Genomic DNA, 23,495 nt, shown 5'->3' with positions numbered 1-23,495 from the left:
GGCTGGTGCTTGTCCATTCTAATTTGACCTCTTTCTTCTTCAGTTTCCACCTCCAATCTCGCCGGGCCTGGTCGGAATTCTGAGTGAAGACCCCTTACCGGTGAAGAACTTTCGGCTTCGTTCCATTGATCTTTCCGTTCTGATCTGAAGATGAATGACGTAGATGTTTCCAAGCAGATCCAGCAAATGGTGAGATTCATCCGCCAAGAAGCGGAAGAGAAAGCGAACGAGATCACAGTCTCCGCTGAAGAAGTAAGCAAATTTCCGTCATCCGGTTAATTTCTTTGAACTGGAAATTTGAACTGATTCCTTTGAATTTCGAATACTCGTTCTCTTCACTACGTATCTGAAGATTTACGTATACTTCTCTAGTGTCAGTGTTGGATGTTTAGAGATATCGACTTTTTTCCTTCTCGATTACTCCTGACTACTTCTGCAGATGCCATGAATATGGATATCGGTGGTGATCATTGTTCTTTGTTGCAGGAATTTAACATCGAGAAGTTGCAGTTGGTTGAAGCTGAAAAAAGGAAGATCAGACAGGAATATGAGCGCAAAGAGAAGCAAGTAGAAATTCGGAAGAAAATGTAAGTTTCGAACTCACTCTGCCTCTTCCTCTCTACATGTCTCTCGCTTTGGCGTCATCTGTACTGCAACTTTGTTACTCAGACCTCAATTCAAACAATTATGTCAACTGGAAATGTAAATCCCTAGCATCTTCTTTTGGATCAATTTATTATAGTTTCTTCCAGACTATGATCATAGATTTTAAGTATGTGCTAGACTGATTTATTATGCATGGGTAGGTTAACCTCTGTAAATGTATAATTTCAGACATGGCTCTGTAATCGCTGTTTGCTCTATTTCACGATATAATATAAAATTGATACCTTTTTATCTAAATGGTCATGCCTTGTACAAGCCATTTGTATGGGATGGTTCGGAACATATATGACCTATGCTCACTATTGATTGATTCCTCAATTAATGTTAAAACTTCTTACTCATACCTTCTACTTTGTGAAGCTGCTTATAAGATGGACCAAGTTTGTTTTCTTTTTCTATTTCTGCCTTGATTCCTATCAATTGTGCTCTTTTTTACAGGCATTCTTCATGCATATTATGTACTTGTTCTGTTTCATTTCATAATCTTTGCAATATTTTTTTTTAGTATCGAAAGGAGAACTTCAATCCGAGGGCAACCCTGATTCATTTCTATCAATATAAAGTCATGTAAATATTTTTCAATGGAAATATAAAAGAGAATCGGATTAGTGGGAAAAGTTACACCTGTCTTTCACTGATATATTGACATGCTTTGGTTGCATTTCTTTCTCATATTGCAAATTTAAACTCTTCAAATTGGTTTCACACAGAGAATACTCTATGCAGCTCAATGCTTCTCGTATCAAAGTTCTTCAAGCACAAGATGACGTGGTAAACTCCATGAAGGAGACAGCTTCGAAGGATCTCTTGCACGTGAGCCACCACAACCTCCTGCACATCCACAACCACCATGTGTACAAAAAGCTTCTGAAAGACCTTATTGTTCAGGTCAGTACCTTGGAGATTTGTGTTCTATGTATGCGTAGGTTATTTTGTTTGGAAATTATGGAAACATATTCCCAAAAAGTCATCAAAATTGCTTCATTCCTCCATCTTCTTGCCCCCAACAATCACAAGCACACATGCATAGACATAACACTTTTGGGGGGAGGGGGCAGAAAAGATGCATAGAACTAAAATGGAAAATTCGAATTTGTGATGATATGAAGAATCTAAACATGTTCAAGAATCTCACTTATTTGTTGCCAAGAGGACATCTCCAACAAGACATTACACTTTTTCTCTTTTTGATGCTGCATTCATATAATATAATGGCAAAATGTCCATGCAATTGGCTAATATATTTTTCAAACGTGGGAAAATTGTACTTCTGGTGACTATTCCATTATTTTTCTCTATGGAAGGTATACAATACGGTTTCCTTCTCTTGCAGAGTTTGATGCGATTGAAAGAGCCTGCTGTCCTATTGCGTTGCCGGAAGGACGATCTGAATTTGATTCAATCTATTATACCCTCAGCTAAGCTGGAGTATGCAGAGAAAGAAAATGTTCATGAACCTGAAATTATCGTTGACGAACAAGTCTATTTGCCTCCTGCTCCTACCCATCATCATGACCATGGACCTTTCTGGTAAAGTTTTTCATCTAGCTGGAGCTGGTGAACAGATCCTTGAGAGAATTTTACTTACAGTTTTTGTTTTTGTTTTTTTTTCTAAATCAGCAATATACATTTTTATCATCTTGATCCAGCTGCATTTTCCTTTTGAATATGGGGCCATTGCCACAAATATCACATCAGAAAAAATATGGGATCCACGTTATAGAGGACCCCACACCTTTGTAATTAGTCGAATTTTGTCCCATAACGAGCATGGTGTATGAGTCAAAATTTTAGGGCAAAGTTGTGAAAATTACAGAAGTTCCATTAGCTTCTATCTCTACATGTTGAAATTTTCAGCATGCTTATAACTTTAAACCATGTTTTGCCCCCTGTTACATAATCATATTTGGCTGAAACTGCATTGGTGAGATGCGTGTGAGGTCATTTGTCACATGAGGATCCATTTATATCCTTTGAGGTCTACCATGTGGTAGGTGTGCGTCTCCGCGTGAAATTGATGACAATTCATTAACCTTCATAACATATAAATTTCCCCTTCAAATATATGTCACCCCTTTCTGTTGTAATTCCATATCCTTGGATATGAAGTCAGAAAATGCTTTAATGTGTCAATCAAATACTGCATGGTCTAGTTATGTGTTTTTGTTTTCTGGGCTAGGAGTTGGTATGTTCTTAGACCATGCCTCAGCCTATCATGTGGGATAGGATCCATTGAATATGATGGATCCGAGGCCGCCAACCATTGTCATATGACTTCTCAGGATCAAGTGGATAGCAGTTGGGTTGATTCTAAGGTGAAGCTTTTTTGCTCTTAAATTGGCTCTGGAACTAATGTGTTTCTTTGACACGGTCAACTAGCATTGGTTCAACTTACTGGCTGGCTGCTATTGATATCTGAGCCCGAGCCTTTGCTTCCCATGGTGCCTTTGCCCTTGGATTTTTTTTGCATGATCAACGAGTCCCCAGATATTTTATTGAAAAAAAAAAAAAACTACCGAACCCAGTGCACAAGGCTCCTGCTACTGCAGGGTCTGGGAGGGGAAAATGTACGCAACCTTACCCCTTGATTCGCAGAAGAGGCTGTTTCCAAAGAATGCGTAGAAAACTAGACAAAAGAGAAAGGTCATCATGGTATATTATCATGGTATTTGAGCTTCAATACTTGGGACATCATGGTATATTATCATGGTATTTGAGCTTCAATACTTGGGACATCATGGTATATATATATATATATAAAATAATAATAATAATAATAATAATAATAATAATAATAATAATAATAATAAAATACCAGATATTATATAAACTGAATTATAAACAATATATGGTTTACATGGTTTTCTTGGATGGTATGAAAAAAGAAGAAGAAGATAAATCTGTATTTTATTGGTTTTTCTTGAGCTTGACAATTCTGAGACTCATGAATCATTTTTAGTTTGTATGTTTTTGAAATCAGAGTTTTTATGCAAAATAATAATGCTTTTCAGCTCTGGAGGAGTTGTGTTAGCTTCTAGAGATGGCAAGATTGTTTGCGAGAACACCCTTGATGCGAGGTTGGATGTGGTATTCCGAAAGAAACTGCCAGAGGTGCCATCTCTCATGCCAGTTAAGCTTTGATATTGTTTTCATCTTGTTACTAACACATTTATGTTGTTGGGGTTGCTTGCATTGCTCAATTTGGGAATGCTTTGTGCCTTGTCTGTGAGAACATTTATTCGTTCTTTTGCTAACCTGATAAAATTTGCAAAAAACGAAATGGAAAGGGAAGAAAAAGCTTCTGATGCTTTGTGCTGCAAACAGTCTGTTTTAAAATGTTGTGAACACAAAAGATGATTTTTGTGTTTTCACCAGTTTTTTTTTTTGGAAAGTAGAAGAGAGGTCAGATTGATCTCTAGTCACCTCAGGATACTTCTAAGACAACATTAGAAGGTGAGCATATAAAATGGAGACTTATTTGCATATAGAAGATTTATGGTGCCTGGGTAATGGGGAAATGTTATTCACAGTATTATGAATTCTCAATGTTTGAGATCCAGGATGAGACCAAACCAGTGGGTGGGGCAGTCACACTTGCCAGTCATATTGGAATGCTCACTGGGCAAACCTGGTGATAAACAGCCAATGTCAAAATCATGATAAAGACATTGGGAGAGATTAAAAAAGGCATAATTGGCCTTTTTGACTGGTTTGGTTGGTTCAATAATTCAATTTCTTCTCTGTTTATCAAGTTTGGTTGGTTCAAGAATTCATTGTCTTTTCTGTATATCAGGTCAGGGATCGGCCTGAACATTTGGAATCTTGTTCCATCTACTACTTGTCTAACCATATGTGATCATCATATTTGATGTCCAAATCCAAGCATCAGCCCAAAATAGTCTATTAGGTTACTAGCACATACTGTTCTATTTGCTGGATCAGCCCAGAATATGGTCTATAACTTCAATCCTTTTACATTAATTGAGTTCATTTGTGGGTTCTTTAGATCATTGATTCTATTACAAGATCAGTTTGAATTTCAATGTCAAGTTTTATCACATGGTTGCTCTATTTTGCCATTTCTGTGCTGTAGTTGATGCATATAGATATCGGCATTTCTGTAGTTATTTTTTTATTCATCTGTATGGCAATACCTCAAGCATATATTCATCTTGTGTTTGTGCAGATCCGTAAGTCGCTTTTTGGACAGGTTGCAGCATGATTGGTTGGATGTTTGTGTGTCATCACTTGTTTGAGATTATAAGGTTAAGAATTTGACCATCAATGATCGAAACTTTGTTCTATTTGTTGTTTTGAGTCTCTTCCATTTATCAGTTTCTGGGAGGTCATTATGCATTCTATTGACAAGATCCATTGTGTTATTTGGGACAAACAGAACCAGAACTCTCAGTTCTTAAATAGTTGTAAAATATGACTCAATTAAAAAAGGAAAGACTGGAGAGGGTTGATCATTTTACTCTAGGAAGGAAAATACGTAGAAAGCATGCATGGGATTATGCAAGTCTGTAGATCTATCAAATCGGTCATTGCCGATTCTGACATGAATGGGCCAGGAGTCATGGCCGATGTCAATCTGAATCAGCTGATCCACGGCCCAGATTCCCGATTCTTAGAACCATGGTTTTATCATCACCTGTAGCTTCAGTTGGTGTCCGTCCCTTCCTCTCTAGAGTGTTATGAGAGAGGCTTGTTAGAGCGGGAGATGTATTACAATGCTGAGAGTTGATGTCTTGTATTCTGTGAAATTGTTCTTTACGTGAATGTGATCCCATACATGGCTCTTCTGTCGGATGATTGTATACATGTATTATTAATGGATGAGAGAACACTACCTGATAGCACATGTACACACCAGTGACCACCAATGGAAGGGCTCGTGCTCTATCGAATTAACAGTTGCTGATCAATGGCTAACCTATTACTAAGCACTTGTATGGCCAATGATCATTTGCTCCTACACGCATCTAAACACACTTTGTATGACAGTTTGACCTCAAGACCTCCTCCTTGGGCACTGACTCTATAAGTTGAAGTTGTTACCACTAGACTAAGTTTGTGTTCGTGGAATTCAAATTTTCATTCGCTTAGAAAAGCCAACATCGGAAAAATCGTCATCGCCCAATAGGTTGGGAAGATAGAGAAGACCGTATCAAACTCTCTGAAGTCAGTATTCCGGGCAACAACAATTATTTGTATATGTTGGAAATTGAAAGGATAACAGGCATAAGAAGGAGATAGATCGACCCTGAACCTGGAGCTCTTTCCCATGAGCATGTTGAAACACTAATCCTAATAGGTGTCGACTGTCGAAGACTTGCTTACCCTTGTCATGTGTTACCCTGAGGCTGTGGAGTCGTGGAGAGTCTCAACCCTTAGTAGGCTTCTACCATGTGATGTGTTAAATGTTCGTTGCTAAGTTGTTTGTAAGTATATTTTTTTCCTAATCAATCTACATGGTATAACCAAAAGGGTAGCACAGTTGGTGAGTAATGAACTTAGTATGATCCGGTTTACATGGTTGTGGGGTCAACATGGACCCATGGGATTAGTTAGATTAAAGGATTCTCATTCAACCCCAGTATGACCCGGAGGTCATATAAGGCGATTTTATCGTCAAAAATATCGATTTTTGATTGTATGTTATCAAGTATGACCCAGGATTAATAGGTGCCGATACAGATCCCGATATCAAGATCGATACCTCAAACCATGGTTCCGTTCCAGATGAATCGGAATCGGGTGAGGATTTTACTTGAGACTTGAGTTGAATGATGTGACCCCTTTTTGGTAAGATCGATCTGTCGGTCACAGAATCTCACAAATACCAACTCAGACAACGTACACTCAATTATCACCGAACGATAAGTGTTAATCTGCCACGTTCCCATTACCTATCTAATTCATTACAAAATAAAAGAAGAAGAGATGAGCTTCTTCATTTCATATTTTCGGTACCAAATTCCAAAATGGGTCCTTCTTTCTCATCAGAGACTTCCGCCGGATTCCGGCGAATCAAAGCCGTTTTGGTCATTTACAAGGCGGTGGTGGTGGCGGTGGTCGTGGTTTTGCCAATGTTGGCTTCTTTGAGCGAATCATCCAAATGTGAGTTCAGTGCAATCTTCAACTTCGGAGACTCAAACTCCGACACAGGCGGGTTCTGGGCTGCTTTTCCTGCACAGTCCGGTCCCTTTGGTATGACCTACTTCAAGAAACCTGCTGGTCGTGCTTCCGATGGGAGGCTTATCATCGATTTCTTAGGTAAAAATCTTTCTTTCTTTCTTTCTTTCTTCTTGTTTGAGATGTCAATTAAGTGAAGAGTTAAGGAGCTGGGCATCTCATCACTTGATGTCACCTATGCACCACTTTCCCACAAGTCAAATTCACCCAAGTGGTACTAGCCTAGTGGTTCCCACTTGGCTTAGAAAGAACAAAGCTACATCTTCATCTAGTGGTTTCACACTTTCCTTATGTTTGATGTTCAAAGGATTTTAACCAAAAAAAAAAATGTTTAAAGGATTGGGAAGGAAAATAATTTCGTTAGAAATCAAGGGTATGATTGTTTGCTTAAAAAGAGGGGGAAAATACCTTAACTTACACCTTTCTACAAAGTAGATTCTCAATGGTGGGTGGTGTTGAACTCAATTAAAGGCAAGAGATCGCCCACATTATCCTGACACAGCGGTCAATAAGAGAGCATATAAGGATATCATTTTATTTATGGAAGATAATGAATGAAACTTGGGTGGTTCCTAGGCTGATTGAGGGAATGGAATCTTAGGGGTAAAAGATGAAAAATTTATCCAAGGTGGTTATTTTTAAGCCTACCCCTGGAATTCTATCCCTTGACTGTTACCATGCTTAGCTGCAACTTGGGCAGTAGCAAAATCTTTTTTGAAGATAATGTAGTAATTTCACACACTCCCATGTCTCGACATAGAAGCCATGCGACCATGAAGCATTTTGTCCCCTCAATGGTACAATTCTACATGTAAAAAAGAAGACAATAGATGCGAAGGTGAAAAACATCTCTCCTTATCTCCTTAGATTTACTTAACTTCTCCCGACCCACTCAAGAAATAAGGATAAAGTTAACCTGGAAGGAGTGAATTTGGAGATAATATTTAACCTTGGGTAGTTTTTGAGTGAGGTGGCCATTTTGAAAACATTATTTATTTTTGGTAAAAAAAAAGATGCTCTATGGTGATGATCATATCTCCGTTCCATATGGCAAATAGTGCTTACGTAAGACTAACGAGCAATAATGGGGCATGCCGACTCAAACCCATAAACATTTGACCCCAAACATTGATGGGACAAGGGCTTCCTTCCACTAGACTATAAGCCCTTGGCAAAGACTAATTCAAACTTTTGCTTTGTAGTCCAAAACTTTTACCGTTCAAGAAAACACAAAAGAATAGTTTTGTGGAATTGTGTCTTATTGTTAATATTATTTCCTCCATTTTCTTAACAGCTCAAGCTCTGCGGTTTCCATTCCTCAGCCCATATCTACAGTCAATTGGGTCAGATTTCAGGCATGGAGCAAACTTCGCAACATTGGCATCCACTGTTCTACTCCCCAATACTTCTCTCTTTGTCACAGGGATTAGCCCTTTTTCTTTAGCCATTCAACTCAACCAAATGAAGGAATTCAAGGTTAGAGTCAATGAATTTTCATCCACAGATGCCCCTGGTGAGAAAGTTTTCTTCTAAATTAATTTAATTTCACTGTCTATACCTAATAGACCCAAATTTCATTCCTTAGCCCTTTTTCTTTTTGTTTTCCTTTTCAGTCTCAGTACACCTTCCTTCTCCTGATGTTTTTGGGAAGTCTCTATACACATTTTATATTGGCCAAAATGATTTCACTTCCAACTTGGCAGCCATTGGCATAGAAGGTGTCAAACAGTATCTTCCTCAAGTCACCTCTCAAATAGCTGGAACTATCCAGGTGAACACTCAATCTCAGCCACTCACAATTATATACTAAGGCTGTATTTGGTACGCATTCTAGGTCGATAATGTATTCTGAGATGATAAAAATTATGGCATGCAGGAGTTATATGGGTTAGGGGGAAGGACCTTCTTTGTGCTTAACCTTGCACCTATAGGATGCTACCCGGCATTCATCGCTGAGCTCCCTCACAATAGTTCTGACTTGGACATGTATGGTTGCATGGTTTCTTACAACAATGCGGTTTCTGACTATAACAATATGCTTAGAGATACACTCCGGCAGACTCGAAAAGCTTTGCCAAATGCATCCGTTGTATACGTTGACATACATTCCGTTATGCTAGAGTTATTCAGGCATCCCACTCTTCATGGTAAGGTTAAATCTCTCTTGCACCTCTTCCATGACTTAGAAACTTCCACAAAATATAGGTAAATTTGGCTATAAAGTTGTCCATAAGAGAGAGAGAGAGAGAGAGAGGGGGGGGGGGGAGTGTTTCTCTAGTGAATGCCTAATTAGATAAGCTTATTTGGACTGGTCCTAGTATCTGCCACATGTAGATCAAATGAAGTCCTAATTTTGTAGACAACTAAGCCCCAAGGTCTCCGCCTACATATTAGGTTTCGGCCTAAATGGATATTGTCAAGTGATGAAATAAAGCTTTGAAAATATAAGGACTACATGTCGTGAAATTTCACATATAGCTAATCCAAACCTAGACCTGTCTTTTATACAATCGAAACTGTGACATCATCCTTCCATGTAGCTCAAATATTGGATCATTCATATAAATTTATCCAAACAGGTATGTGTAATTAAATCAAATTATCCCATTCTAGCATTTTCATTCACATGGATTTGATTTTTCACTTTTGATTTGCCACTTTCACTCAGGACTTATGTATGGAACTAAAGCATGTTGTGGATATGGTGGTGGTGCTTACAACTTCAATCCTAAAGTTTATTGTGGAAACAGTAAGGAGATCAATGGAAGCATTGCCACTGCTTCAGCTTGTGATGACCCACAAAACTATGTGAGTTGGGATGGGATACATGCTACTGAAGCTGCTAACAAGCTTGTCACATTAGCCATTCTTAATGGTTCTTATTTTGAGCCTCCCTTTCCCATTTATGAGATTTGTGATCTACAACCAATTGGTTAAGTAATCACTTTCTTCTTTCTTTAGGAAAGATTTTTTTGGGACACAAATAAATCACTAATTAAGTTTACTAAAAATATTTTAATCCTCTTAACATTGTCAAAATATTTAGTCTATGATGGTGGAAATCTAGGATCAGACCTTTAATAGGTGTATCTTTTGGGTTGTTGATCAGACCTATGATCAATGGTAGAGCCAAACCAAGGGCATTAAGACATGGGTTTGGGGGAAAAGATCCTCTCCAGCGATTGGGCAGCACAGAGAGCCATTCCAAGGCTAGGGTGACTTGGGGATGCACGCCCATATGTTGGGGTGCATGTCTGGGTCCTCCCAGACTTGGGATAGATCCCCTGGGATCTCTACTCCTTGGGCAGGATCAAGACCCATGTTTGGGGGCACTACAACATGGGTCTCAGGCGGGGTGTGAATGATATCTCCATCCTTTTAAAATTAGAATTGCTAATCCGAGCGATCCACCATGCTAAGGGTATTGAAAGATGAGACTCGGGAGCTTGGGAGATAAGGATTTTAAACTCAGAATTGGGTTTGAATAGGGTCGAATCGATCATTAGAAATTTTGATTCAGATTGGATCAGAATTGGCCTAAAAAACCTTAGAATCAGCCGCTCTAAAATGTCCAGAATTAGAAACAGTGAGCGTTGAGAGCAAAAGTGGAACCTAACGCTCACTTTGATACTCTTTCACCCTTTCTCTTTCGTTACCTTTCTTTTCTCTTTTGATGATCCTCTATTTTAATTGAAGAAAAAGGCAGGTTATTCGTCACTACCTCAAAAGAATCAAATTTGTATCAAGAATTAATCTCTTTTGTGATCATAAAGCTTGTTTATTTGTAGTCTAAAAAACATGGTGGATCCCACTGTTCTCTTTTTTTTATTATTATTATGTGGTGAGTCTTTTCTCTTTGACGAAATTTTTTCATCAACATTTTTCAAAGTCCTCCTTTGGCCTAGAGTCAAATCCGACGGCAATTAAGACAATGAATCTAGACACCATAGGTGAAGAGAAACTCGATTTTTTCTACTTATATCTCATCACACAATCACAAAAAAATTGCATTTTTTTTTGTTTTTTTACTTTTTTGCAAGACTCACATTGGGACCAAATAAGGGACCCACAAAGCCATACTTCATTTTTTAGGTCTTTGAGGTACCAATACTTGAAAGTGATTATTCTCTGTAGTGAGTGTAGTGATGCAGTGAGCATCGGATGACTGAGAGTATCCAGGCATGCACCCCGAGGTCCTTTCAACCATCCGATGCTCACTGCGGAGGATATTTTTGCAATACTTGATCCCTGGTTCCCAAGGTACAATACAAGATTTTGACCATTGAAGCAACCAAGTGTATCTTTTTTTTTTTGGTAGAAGCAGCCAAGGGTATTATCAATATTATCATAAAGGTGTTCCTATTTGACACCCGATGAAGCAAATCTTGTTTAATCAATGAAGCTTCTAAGACATAATAATAATAATGAATAAATGATTATAAATATTCAATTATGCTAATTTCAATGCATCGATCCTAGCATATGTTCCTTTTCAGAATCAATGCCCAACACGCATCCAAAGGTTGCAAGGACCCAGGCACTCAAACCAACATATGGGCACGCACCCTTAGATCTTCTCAACCGTTGGATTCATGCTTGGCCTCTAGTGGCATTGGAGAGAATTTGAATATGTTCCCTTTCGTAGTTCTGGATTTTTCAATGTTGTACCTTGCCACTTGGCTAAGTCCATCTGAACCGAAACTTAATTGATATAAGAGCAAGAAACCATGGTCTATTTTTCAATAGAATATCAGCCCGATTTGACCTACCTTATGGCAAATATTGTGAGAGGCTGATTTGGTTGACCCTCTTGAAATATGAATATTAGCCAAGTGACATGCCCAATGGAGCACAAATTTTTGGAATTGGTAGACCCCAAAGGTCTCTTGCCTACATATCAAATTTCAGCTAAAATGGAGTTAGCTGAAGGGAAAAGCTAAGACTTAAAATTCAGCAATATACAAGGATTACGAGAGGGTGCATGTCAATACATTAACGACTGAGAAAAAACATGGATGTATGAACACACATGAGAGAGTATTTGATGAAGTTTTAGTCTAAATTCATGAGCAAATCTATATCTTACCTTTTCTATCCAATGGTTATATCAAGCATGTTTATTTGTGGTGTCACTTAATATATAATTTAATTTAAAATATGGTGGATCCAAATGTTCTATTTTTTATGTTTTGTGGTCACAGTATTGTCTTTGAAGTTTATTTTCACCAAACATCCTTCTCCCCTCCATTGGATTAAGTCCCTCTTTGCCCTAGAGTCAAATCTAACGGTTATAAAGACAAGGAATATTTATTCACCAGGTGTGAAGAGAAACTCGAGTCATTCTACTTATATGTCAACACATGATCACAAGATATTATTTGATATATCATATTCATGTATTTGCAGTCAGTCTTATATTATTAATACTATCATATGGTGCTTACGTTTGATATTTATAAAGCAAATCTTAGTTAATCACTGAAGCTTCGAACGCTCAGAAAAAAAAAAAAAAATTCAATAAATGGTTACAAATATTCAACCAAGCTAAGTCTAATGGGTTGAAACTTAATTGACATGAGAGAAAATGACCTCGGGGTTCAAGTCTCCTGGTTCTCACCTTCCCCCTCATTCCCTACCACCTTCGCCGCCGTCGACACCATAAAATAAGATAGAGTAGGTACCAATCCTCTCCCCCCACCCCTAAAAAAAGTAAAAAATACAAAATAAAAATTCCAATGCATTATGGCATATGTTCCCGTTCATAGTTCTGGATTTTTTAATGTTGTATTTTGCCACTTGGCTAAGTTCAATTGGATTGAAACTTAATTACCATGAGAGCTGGAGATCTTGGTCTATTTATCAATAAAATTTCAGCCACATCTAACCTACATCATAGCAAATGTTGTGAGAGGCTTATTTGGTTAACCCTCTTTGAAAATGTGAATATTAGCCACGTCACATGTCCAATGGGACACAAATATTTAAAATTGGTAGACTCAAGGGTTTCTTGCCTACCTATCAACTTTCAGTTAAAATTAAGCTTCTCCTTTTTTTTTCCTTTTTTTTTTTTTTTGTTTAAATAGAAAATTTAATGGAGTTGGCCGGAGGAAATAAATAAAGCTTAAAATCATCGGCATTATAGGAGAACTATGAAGGGTCCATGTCAATACATGGATGGGTTGAGATAAAAGAGAAGGGGTGTGCATGGATATGCGTGAAAGAGTATTTTTGATAATGTTTCAAGTAACCTATGTCTGTGTACAGAAACGATAGAAACAGAACAAAAAGTATTTGATAAAACTGTTTTATTTCACTTGTTTTCAAAAATTAAAATTGAAATTTTTAACTATTTATGTTTCAAGAAACGACTCATGCGAAACAAATAGCCGTTTCTGAAAACGACTCGTGGCCATTCTTTCGTTAGTTACTATTGACTTCTAGTAACATGACTTATCAAACACCTTCAATTTCGTTTCTATTTCTGAAAACGATGAAGTAGAACTTATTTCGCCCGGGTTGTTTCTTGAACCATAAATAGGTAGAAATTTTTATTTCTATTTCTAAAAACAAGTGAAATGAATCAGTTTTATTAAACGCTTTTTGTCCCGTTTCTACTGGCAGAAACAATAGAAACGCGATTCTTGAAACATTAAAAAACGGACTTACCAAGTCTGAATTCATGACCACATGGAAATCTCTCTCTCTCTTAATTCTGATCTCCATGAAATGTTGACGGGGAAGGGACAGGAAGAGACGATGGGAGAATCTTCAAATTTGACCAACTTATCGTTCTTGGGCTACGTGAGTAATGACGATACCCAGTTACAACGAATGATTATGCTCATGCAAATGCGGCTTTGGCGGCATAGATATATAATAAGCATCACCGACTTGCCTCATTTCGGTTTTTCATGGAAGGGGAATGTGATTCCGACTTTTCCTCTTCTTCCCCTGCTGTTTCTCCAACACTCTGTCTCTCACTTCAGTGTTCAGAGTTCAGACAGCAATTACAGCTTCTGCCCTGTGAACGATTCTTGATTCTTCATTATATATGTGAGTTACCCACTGGACAATTTCTTCTTTCCTTTTACATTTTTCTATTGGGTTACTCTTACCAAACTGTCTGATGTGTTTTGGAGTAAGCTCTAGTGTTCAGAACGCTTCCTTATGATTCTTTTTTTCGTTTCATGCTTTATTGATTACATTTCAACATTTCGGATTTTTTAAATGTGGGTATTGAAATTTTCAATGGGGTTCTCAGATATCAGAGTTTATGGAATGTTGAACTTCTGTTTAACCTATGCTTTCCGAGATTTTGTACTTTATAATGATGTTAGTTGGGTTTATCAACAGAAACATCAGCTAAGGAACTTTTAAGTACTACCATTTCTCAAGGAACAGAAGAAAAAATTTAGATGCCATCTTTAGTCCAATACAGGTATGTAATGGGCAAGAAAAACCCTGTTCCATGACCTTACAAGCTATCAATTCCATGGATTCATTCATCTTTTGATGAATCACAAAGGGTATTATGTGAAGAAACAGAGGAGAAGGCTTCTATTCCTGACCTATCTATCCTTCTATATTAATGCAGAGTTTGAAGAGAAAAGACAAGCAGTATGATGGAGGATCTCTGGAGTATTTTTTGTGGGGAGTTTGATTGTTCATATGGAGGTGGAAAGCAGTGCACTTCTGCTTTTATGTTCTTCACCTATCCTTCTTCATGTATCCACAATGTCTTGGTCATTGCCTTCGATGTCCTGCTTCTGCTCATGTTGTTATTCAACTTCTTTCATAAACCATCACCAGCAATGCTTCTGATGCCCTACAGATTCCAAGGCATTTTTCCATTTCAGATATTCTCTGCAATTTTTAATGGTGGTTTGGGGGTGGTTTACTTCAGTTATGGGATCTGGATACTGAAAGAGAACTTGAGAAATGTGCAGACTATTCTACCCCTGCATCAGTGGCTTGTGCTGTTATTTCAAGGCTTTACGTGGCTTCTACTTTCTGTAATCATCAGCCTTAGGGGAAAACAACTTCCAAATGCCTTTTTGAGACCATGGTCCATACTTGCCTCCTTGTTTGCAGGAATTCTTTGTATTTCTTCAATCTTGGCTGCCACCATGAGGAAACAAGCATCGCTTAGGATTGTTTTGGATGTTTTATCTTTCACAGGAGCAATTCTGTTGCTGTTATGCAATTACAAGGTCTACCAATATAAAGAAATGGGTGATGCTATCAGCAATCCTGCCCTCTATACACCTTTAGCCAGTGGCAGTGGTAAAACTGACTTGGATAGCAATGTAACACCTTTTGCTAATGCTGGACTTATCAGTAAAATGTTATTTTGGTGGTTAAACCCCTTAGTGAGGAAAGGTGGGGAGAAAACCCTTGAGGAAGAAGATATACCTCGCTTACATGAATTAGACAGAGCAGAAACCTGCTACACCCTCTTCATGGAACAACTGAACAAACACAAACAGTCCAATTCTTCTTCCCTGCCATCAATTTTGTGGACAATAGTCTCTTTACACCGGAAAGAAATTTTAATTTCTGGGTTCTTTGCATTGCTCAAGGTAATCACACTGTCTGCTAGTCCTCTATTTCTTAATGCTTTCATTCAGGTTGCTGAAGGAAAAGAAGCATTCAGATATGAGGGTTATGTGTTAGCCATGTCTCTATTCATTACTAAATGCTTAGAATCCTTATCACAAAGGCAGTGGTACTTCCGAAGTAGAATAATCGGCCTCCAGGTCAGGTCTTTGCTCTCTGCAGCCATTTATAGAAAACAACTTAGACTCTCAAATTCTGCTAAGATGATGCATTCAGCTGGTAATATAATGAACTACGTCACTGTAGATGCTTATAGAGTTGGTGAATTTCCTTACTGGCTTCATCAAACGTGGACAACAAGCTTTCAGCTTTGCATTATATTAGTGATTCTCTTTCATGCTGTGGGACTAGCTACATTTGTGGCCCTAGGTGTAATAATACTTACTGTCCTTTGCAACACTCCCCTTGCCAAACTACAGCACAGATTCCAGACTAAGCTCATGGCGGCACAGGATGAAAGGCTGAAGGCTTGTTCTGAGGCTCTTGTGAACATGAAGGTATTGAAGCTCTATGCATGGGAGACCCATTTCAAGGATGTTATAGAAAGACTTAGAACTGAGGAATATGTGTGGCTGTCAGCAGTGCAGATGAGAAAAGCATACAACGTATTTCTGTTTTGGTCATCCCCGGTCTTGGTCTCAGCAGCTACTATTGGGACATGTTACTTACTTGGAATTCCTCTCAATGCTAGTAATGTTTTCACCTGTGTTGCAACTTTACGTCTTGTCCAGGATCCTATTAGAGCGATCCCTGATGTCATTGGAGTGGTCATTCAAGCAAAGGTTTCACTAGAAAGAATTGTCAAGTTTCTTGAGGCACCTGAGTTGCAAAATGAAAATATTAGGCAGAAGTTCGTAGCTGAGGTGTTCAGGGACTCTATTGCTATGAAATCAGTGAATCTTTCATGGGAAGAGAATCCATCTAAGCTCACATTAAGAAACATAAATCTAGTGGTTAAACCTGGTGAGAAAGTCGCTGTCTGTGGAGAGGTTGGTTCAGGAAAATCAACCCTTCTTGCAGCAATTCTTGGTGAAGTTCCACATATAGGGGGCACTGTAAGTTCTTCCCTCCCACCTTCATTATTATTTTATTTATTTATGGTTGAGAACTAAATGTTTCAGACTTGTGAGGAATGTTTATTATTACTTGTTACCTTTGGATGAGACTTTTTGGTGTAGTTTCTGATACATAAAGCCAAAATCTTAATGTCAAAATTTTCAGCATCAGTTGGGAATTCTAGTATTTAGGTATTTTCTCTAAGACCTTTCTTATTCAACGCTAGAGAGCACTTCCTTTTGTGATGTTCTGTATATTATCAAATTGACACCCATTCCGAGCTGGGTATTGGCATGAATATGCACATGAAAAATTTTTAAATCATTTAGGACGTCTGATTTCTTAGGAGAAGTTAAACCTGTCATCATTCTTCGCAGACTCTTGAATATCATTAAATTAAAGTTTATGGATCTAATGTTAATACATGTTTTTTCATCAGAACATATCATCAACTTCATATGGTTTTTTGTTTCCATATTGTGTATGCTTTATCAATTACTTTGGGGCTTATCCAAAGATAATTATTCCCATATACAGATGCATCTTGGAAAATCTTTTCACTGTGAGTGGCCATGTATGGTTTGATGAAATCAACAACGGAATTAGCAGTGTTTGCAATCACATTTTCATTTCTTAAGTCAGAAGTGGTCATCTCGTGCAATATCTATTCAAAATAACCCAAGTTTTTTATTACGTTCTAAAACGAATAATGTCAACCATCGTTGTTGAGCTGTAAATTTTCTTCTTGTTCATTTACAGATTCAAGTTTATGGAAAGAGTGCCTATGTTTCTCAGATGGCATGGATCCAAACAGGAACAATACAAGAGAATGTTTTGTTTGGTTCCTCCATGGATGAGCAAAGATATCAAGAAGTACTTAAGAAATGTTCATTAGCAAAGGATGTTGAGATGCTACCCTTTGGTGATCTAACTGAAATAGGAGAAAGAGGAGTTAATTTAAGTGGTGGTCAGAAGCAGCGCATTCAACTTGCTCGTGCACTGTATCAGGATGCTGATATTTATCTATTGGACGATCCATTTAGTGCTGTTGATGCACACACTGCTACAAGCCTATTTAATGCAAGCAGACTTTTTTATTTATAGGTAGACCCCAAGTTTATGCTATTTGGCTAGTATCTCTTATTGAATGTCTAAACTGTGTGTGGCAGGAATATGTGATGTGAGCTCTATCAGGGAAGGCAGTCTTACTTGTGACCCACCAAGTCGATTTCCTTCCTGCATTCGATTCTGTTTTGGTTAGTCAGTAATCTAACTCTTGTCATGCCCCCCTTTTCTTTGGGGTTGGGGGGGGGGGGGGGGGAGAGGGAGGGGGATTCTTGTTATACATAGAGGGAGTTTCAACCTATGGCCCTATAACATCATTGAATAACATAATTAATTATTTCTTCGTCCAATAGGGATCAGATTAGCAGATTAGCTGAAGAAATAACAGGGCAGGGCCAAAGCCCAAAGTAGACTTTGCCAAGTTCTACTCCTACTGACTTTTTAAAACACATTTTCAAAATGGTTTGACCAAAACTAGTGTTGTTTCGAGAAATCATTGAATCCCCTGTTATGTCCATATACTGAAGAGAACTAGTGGTTGTAGGCACCTAGTCCTGTTTATCCCTCAACACGGTTCATAATTTGCCACAATATATGGTGGGAGATTAGAAGATTAAGCTCTTGAATGAAATTTAAAAAGACAAAAAAATTACAGACAAGGAAAGGAGAAAACAACTACTTTTCCCAACTAGTTTGATAAACTGATCTTCTAGGCCATGTAAGTTTAAGTGAACTTGGTATAGGGCATTGACCTGATGTGAACAAAGAGAGCTACTTAACAAAGATTGTATTATATAAAGAATATGAAGTAGAAGTTTTATAGCCTCCCTAAAAATATTTTGAAAGCATAGCTATAATTCTTGCAACATTTTGATAAAATTCTATTTTGTTGGCAGTTAATGTCTGATGGGGAAATCTTACATTCTGCTCCTTATTACCAATTATTAAATTCTAGTCTCGAATTTCAAGAGCTTGTCAATGCACACAAGGACACAGCCGGTTCTGAAAGGCTAGCTGAGATTATTTCTCCCAAGAGAGGTGAAATTACTTCAGCAGAGACTAAAAGGACATTCACTGAGAAACAGTTCAAAGCAACAGAAAGAGATCAGTTGATTAAACAAGAAGAAAGAGAAATTGGAGATACAGGCTTTAAGCCTTATATACAATATCTAAATCAGAATAAAGGCTTCCTGTATTTGACAATTGCAGTTCTTGGTCACATCATATTTGTGGCTGGGCAGATATCTCAGAACTATTGGATGGCTGCTAATGCTCAGAATCCTCATGTTAGCAAATTTTTACTGATCATGGTGTACTTGGTGGTTGGGTGTGGGCCAACATTAATTTTGATCTTTAGATCGCTTGCCACATTTGTTTTGGGTATCCAGTCATCGAAGTCCATATTTTCTCAGCTATTGAACTGTCTTTTCCGTGCACCGATGTCTTTCTATGACTCAACACCACTGGGAAGGATATTGAGTCGGGTGAGGATCTCTAACAAAGTATTTAACTATGAAGTACACAGTTAAAACTTTTTTCCATACTTATCTTTCTTATTTGTACAGGTATCTTCTGATTTGAGTATTGTAGACCTCAATGTCCCGTTCAGTTTAATGTTGACTGTTGGGTCTACTATAAATACTTATGTGAGTCTAGGAGTATTGGCTAGTGTTACTTGGCAAGTTATATTTGTCTCCATACCAATGATCTACTTGACACTACGGTTGCAGGTAATATCATATTTTCAGTTAAATTATCAAATTCCAGGTTTTCAAAATGCTGTCTTTGTTGTCTCCGACATAGCCACAAGGATCAATAATATCTGTTCATGTGAATCACTAACTATTAGATTTAGCTAGGTTATGTCAATCACTAACTATTAGATTTAGCTAGGTTATGTCATAAATTAAAGATATTTATTCCATTTTCATAAACTTCTCATCCAGCATCTAGTAAACATAGCAACAATCATGATCTGGATGGATGTGATGATTCTCTCATATGATTGGAAACTTTTAATCCATATTTGATATCCTTTGTTGGGCCTGCTGAATGGTCCTGTCACCCTGCAATGCAAAGATATAGTCACAGAAATGCACCACTTCATTGCAGATGCTTTCATTTAAACAATGAATAAGCAAAGGAAGAAAAATTAGAAGGATTAGTTATTCCTGTTCTCCTTTCTGGATTTTTCATTAATATTTTTGTTATCTTGATAGTGCTTCTCAGAAACTAATTATGCTGGATTTTTATTTTAATAAACAGAAATACTACTTTGCTTCTGCAAAGGAGCTAATGCGGATCAATGGCACGACTAAGTCTTCGGTAGCAAACCATCTGGCAGAATCCATTGCTGGAGCCATGACAATCAGAGCTTTTGAGGATGAAGAGCGATTTTTCACTAAAAATTTTAATGTCATTGATAGAAATTCTAGCCCCTTTTTCCACAATTTTGCAGCAAATGAATGGTTGATCCAACGTTTAGAACTGTTAAGTGCCACCGTTCTTTCCTCCTCTGCTCTTGCCATGGTTTTGCTTCCTCCAGGAACTTTTGGCTCAGGTGAGTTCCTACTATTCTCTTGCCTCCACTGTTATGGTTATTTTCTCATTCTCATATCCCAACTGAATTCGTGAATTTGAAATATTGTACTCATTTGGAAGCACGGAATATAGATGCCTCTAGGCTTCAGGTTGACCCCTCAACTTGGAGGCACATGATGCATATTCCTTGCACCTGAAATGTTGAGAATCCTATGCATAACAGTGTGCTACTTCCTTGTTTCTTAGAGAGAAAACTTCAGGTCGGTTGTATATTATTTTTTGATTATTTTATTTTTTCTTCATGGAATTTCCTGTCTTATTTTTCTGTATTTTTCTGGTAAACGCCATATATCTTATGTATTTGTTTGAATATTAAGAAGCCATGCTTGCAAGACTTATTATCCAGCTTGGTAGGCATATAAATGACCCCCTAGGCAAGTGGGAAAACTCTTTATGCTTACTGTAAGAAACACTGATTTGACGAACTACTGATTCATGCATATTGGACACGTTCGTTACTAATCTCTTAATGGCAGGGTTTGTTGGAATGGCGCTATCTTATGGTCTTACATTGAACATGGCCCTCATTGTCTCTGTTCAAAACCAGTGTTTGCTAGCAGATTACATTATTTCTGTTGAAAGGCTAAACCAGTACATGCATATACCCAGTGAAGCACCTGAAGTCATAGAACAAAATTGGCCCCCACCGACTTGGCCAGCTGTGGGTAAAGTAGAGATCCATGATTTGAAGGTAACTTAATCTACAAGAATGTGTCTTTGCATGAGTGTGATTTCAGCATAATTATTCATGAAAAATAATGTACCGAGGAATTGTTGTCAAGCAGATCAGATATAGGCCTGATACTCCACTTGTTCTAGCCGGGATCAGTTGCACATTTGAAGGAGGACATAAGATTGGTATCGTTGGTCGTACTGGTAGTGGGAAAACGACTTTGATCAGTGCTCTATTTCGCCTTGTGGAGCCAGCAGATGGAAAGATCATCATAGACAACCTTGACATCTCCATGATAGGGCTTCATGACCTGAGGTCACGTATTGGGATCATACCTCAAGATCCTACACTTTTCAATGGGACCTTAAGATACAATTTGGATCCCTTGTCACAATATATTGACAAGGAAATATGGGAGGTATGATGACTGTTAATGTATGGTTCTTTACAGTTATGTTAGCTTGTGAAACCACCGAAAATAACCTCTTAATTTTCGCCGAACGTGGCTCCAGGAATTCTATTACAACTAGTTAAAACCTAAAATTTTCTACATCATCACCTTTCCCCAACACTAGACTGCAGGAGCTGTGTTTCCTTAGTGAAGTATCCAAAACTCTAATTTTTGGTATTGACTGTGCTGAAACCTGTAAGACTACTTAATGAAATGGCTCTTAAATTGATTGATTGTTTTTCCTATTTGGCTAAGGGACATCTATCTGTCTGTGGGAGATAGAACGTAAACTTGATAGAAATGTAAAACTTTAAGACAGTTCCACTTTTATCAATTCGGAAAAAAAAAATGATTAGAAGAGGGACAGCAATTCTCTAATTTAGTGGTCTGATTTCATTGTGAAAAAGCACATTATAGCTTTGGAAACTTGTTCCATGTGAGGCAGAATCAGTAGTTATTTGAAAAATGGATTCGGCATCATCATCAGTAGCAGTTTCATTTTGACTTGCTATTGCTAACTGCTTCTCATTTTGAAAGGTCCTTAGAAAATGCCAGCTTCAAGAGGCTGTACAAGATAAAGAAAAGGGTCTGGATGCTTTAGGCAAGTTACATATATGGGCTGCCTTCTCTTTCTTTCTATCAATATGATTTATCAGCTATGAATCATTTAACAACCTGAAATTGCAGTAATTGAAGATGGATCAAATTGGAGCATGGGACAGCGGCAGTTATGCTGTTTGGGCCGTGCTCTGCTAAGAAGAAGTCGGATATTGGTACTTGACGAAGCTACTGCATCAATAGACAATGCAACAGATGCAATACTCCAGAAAACCATAAGGACTGAATTTGCAGATTTCACTGTTATTACAGTGGCCCATAGAATACCAACTGTAATGGACTGCACAAAGGTGCTTGCAATGAGTGATGGTAAGTCTCACATTCATCCTATGTAATAACCAACAAAGAAGAGTCCCTACCATATAGAAGGAATGCTGTTGAAATGTTGAATAGATACTGGCTTACCCCATTAGAGAAGGAAAACTTTTTTTTCTTTCTTTTTTTGTACCCTGGCTTGGTTGACAGTTTTGAATGTCTTAAACCTTCTATTTTCTTCGTTTTTCAGGAAAAGTAGTGGAGTATGATGAACCAAAGACATTGATGAAGAGAGAAGGATCATTGTTTGGCCAGCTTGTTAGGGAATACTGGTCGCATTTCGACTCAGCTAATCAACATTAGCTAATGTAAAACACTCAAGAAAACGTTTTTAAGTAGGATGGTCAATAGGATGAATGCAGGGAAGAGTTCAAAAGGGCCTTAAAATTTTTTAATTTCCTGTGTAATGTACCATGCTCTAAAGATATTCATGGTGATATCTCATTAACAACTTGAGTTTTATGTTGGGTTCTGAACACCTATGCTCATTCCATTTGATTGGGATCCACAGTTACTGATCCATAAGAGCTACAACCCAAGGATTTAGGGGATGGTCCGATACTGATCCGGATTGGATCGGATTGGTGGGTATCGTCGGTTTTGCTTTGTTTTTTTTTTAAAAGTACTAATTTTTTACTATTTTACCCTTGAAACGATACTGATAATTGATCCAAATCAGTTAGGGATCAGGGATCGGTCTCAGCCGATATCAATCCAATATGGCCGATACTATTGATACGAGAACGATACTTGAAACCACGCTACAACCGGTCCCAAGTTCCCTGCATTATACCTACCTTTGTTCTCTCTCTCTCTCTTTCTCTCTCTCTACATCCTCCCCTCCCCTCCCCTCCCCTCCCCTATGACTGATCCAGATTCTGGACATTCTGGAGTGGTCGATTCTAGGGTTTTTGGGATATGATAGCTGGGTTTTCAGCTATGAGGAGCCGATTTAGGGTTTATGGGGACTAATTATGAGGTATAAGAATCACTAATAACCAAGGAATCATAACTGGGTCCCTTATGGCTCTATCAAATGATTACATGGAGCAACCCAGTGGTTGCCATGTGGTCACCTGTGATTGATAAGAATCATCACTAAAAATTAATTGGGGTTTTGACATTTCATTAAAAAAGACAAAATGGGAAAAATCTTGTTGTAAACAAATTAGTGAAAAAAAAAAAATTATGATCTTGCTTTTGTAATCTCGTTTAGGATAAGACATAATTTGTCGG

The 23,495-nt window shown here is 37.9% G+C and overlaps 2 protein-coding genes and 1 pseudogene across 2 annotated transcripts; all 3 read left to right on the top strand.

Annotated features, from left to right (window-relative positions):
- Nucleotides 1-8: 8 nt before the first annotated feature.
- On the top strand, nucleotides 9-5,143 carry LOC122082401 (V-type proton ATPase subunit E-like). Its single transcript, XM_042649931.1, has 6 exons — nucleotides 9-252; nucleotides 487-587; nucleotides 1,377-1,554; nucleotides 2,000-2,196; nucleotides 3,678-3,777; nucleotides 4,853-5,143. Exons 1-6 carry the CDS (start codon nucleotides 151-153, stop codon nucleotides 4,886-4,888), a joined length of 714 nt encoding a protein of 237 aa, XP_042505865.1. The 5' UTR covers nucleotides 9-150; the 3' UTR covers nucleotides 4,889-5,143.
- Nucleotides 5,144-6,596: 1,453 nt separating this feature from the next.
- Nucleotides 6,597-9,903, top strand: LOC122082400 (GDSL esterase/lipase At4g01130). Its single transcript, XM_042649930.1, has 5 exons — nucleotides 6,597-6,945; nucleotides 8,159-8,377; nucleotides 8,478-8,635; nucleotides 8,741-9,011; nucleotides 9,533-9,903. Exons 1-5 carry the CDS (start codon nucleotides 6,654-6,656, stop codon nucleotides 9,799-9,801), a joined length of 1,209 nt encoding a protein of 402 aa, XP_042505864.1. The 5' UTR covers nucleotides 6,597-6,653; the 3' UTR covers nucleotides 9,802-9,903.
- A 3,666-nt stretch (nucleotides 9,904-13,569) lies between these two features.
- Nucleotides 13,570-22,745, top strand: LOC122082459 (annotated as a pseudogene).
- Nucleotides 22,746-23,495: the final 750 nt, after the last annotated feature.

Source organism: Macadamia integrifolia, chromosome 6 (assembly GCF_013358625.1).
Source record: "Macadamia integrifolia cultivar HAES 741 chromosome 6, SCU_Mint_v3, whole genome shotgun sequence".
Lineage (NCBI taxonomy): Eukaryota > Viridiplantae > Streptophyta > Magnoliopsida > Proteales > Proteaceae > Macadamia > Macadamia integrifolia.
The sequence above is the reverse complement of the archived record's forward strand: the minus strand, read 5'-3'. Positions and strand labels throughout refer to the sequence as shown.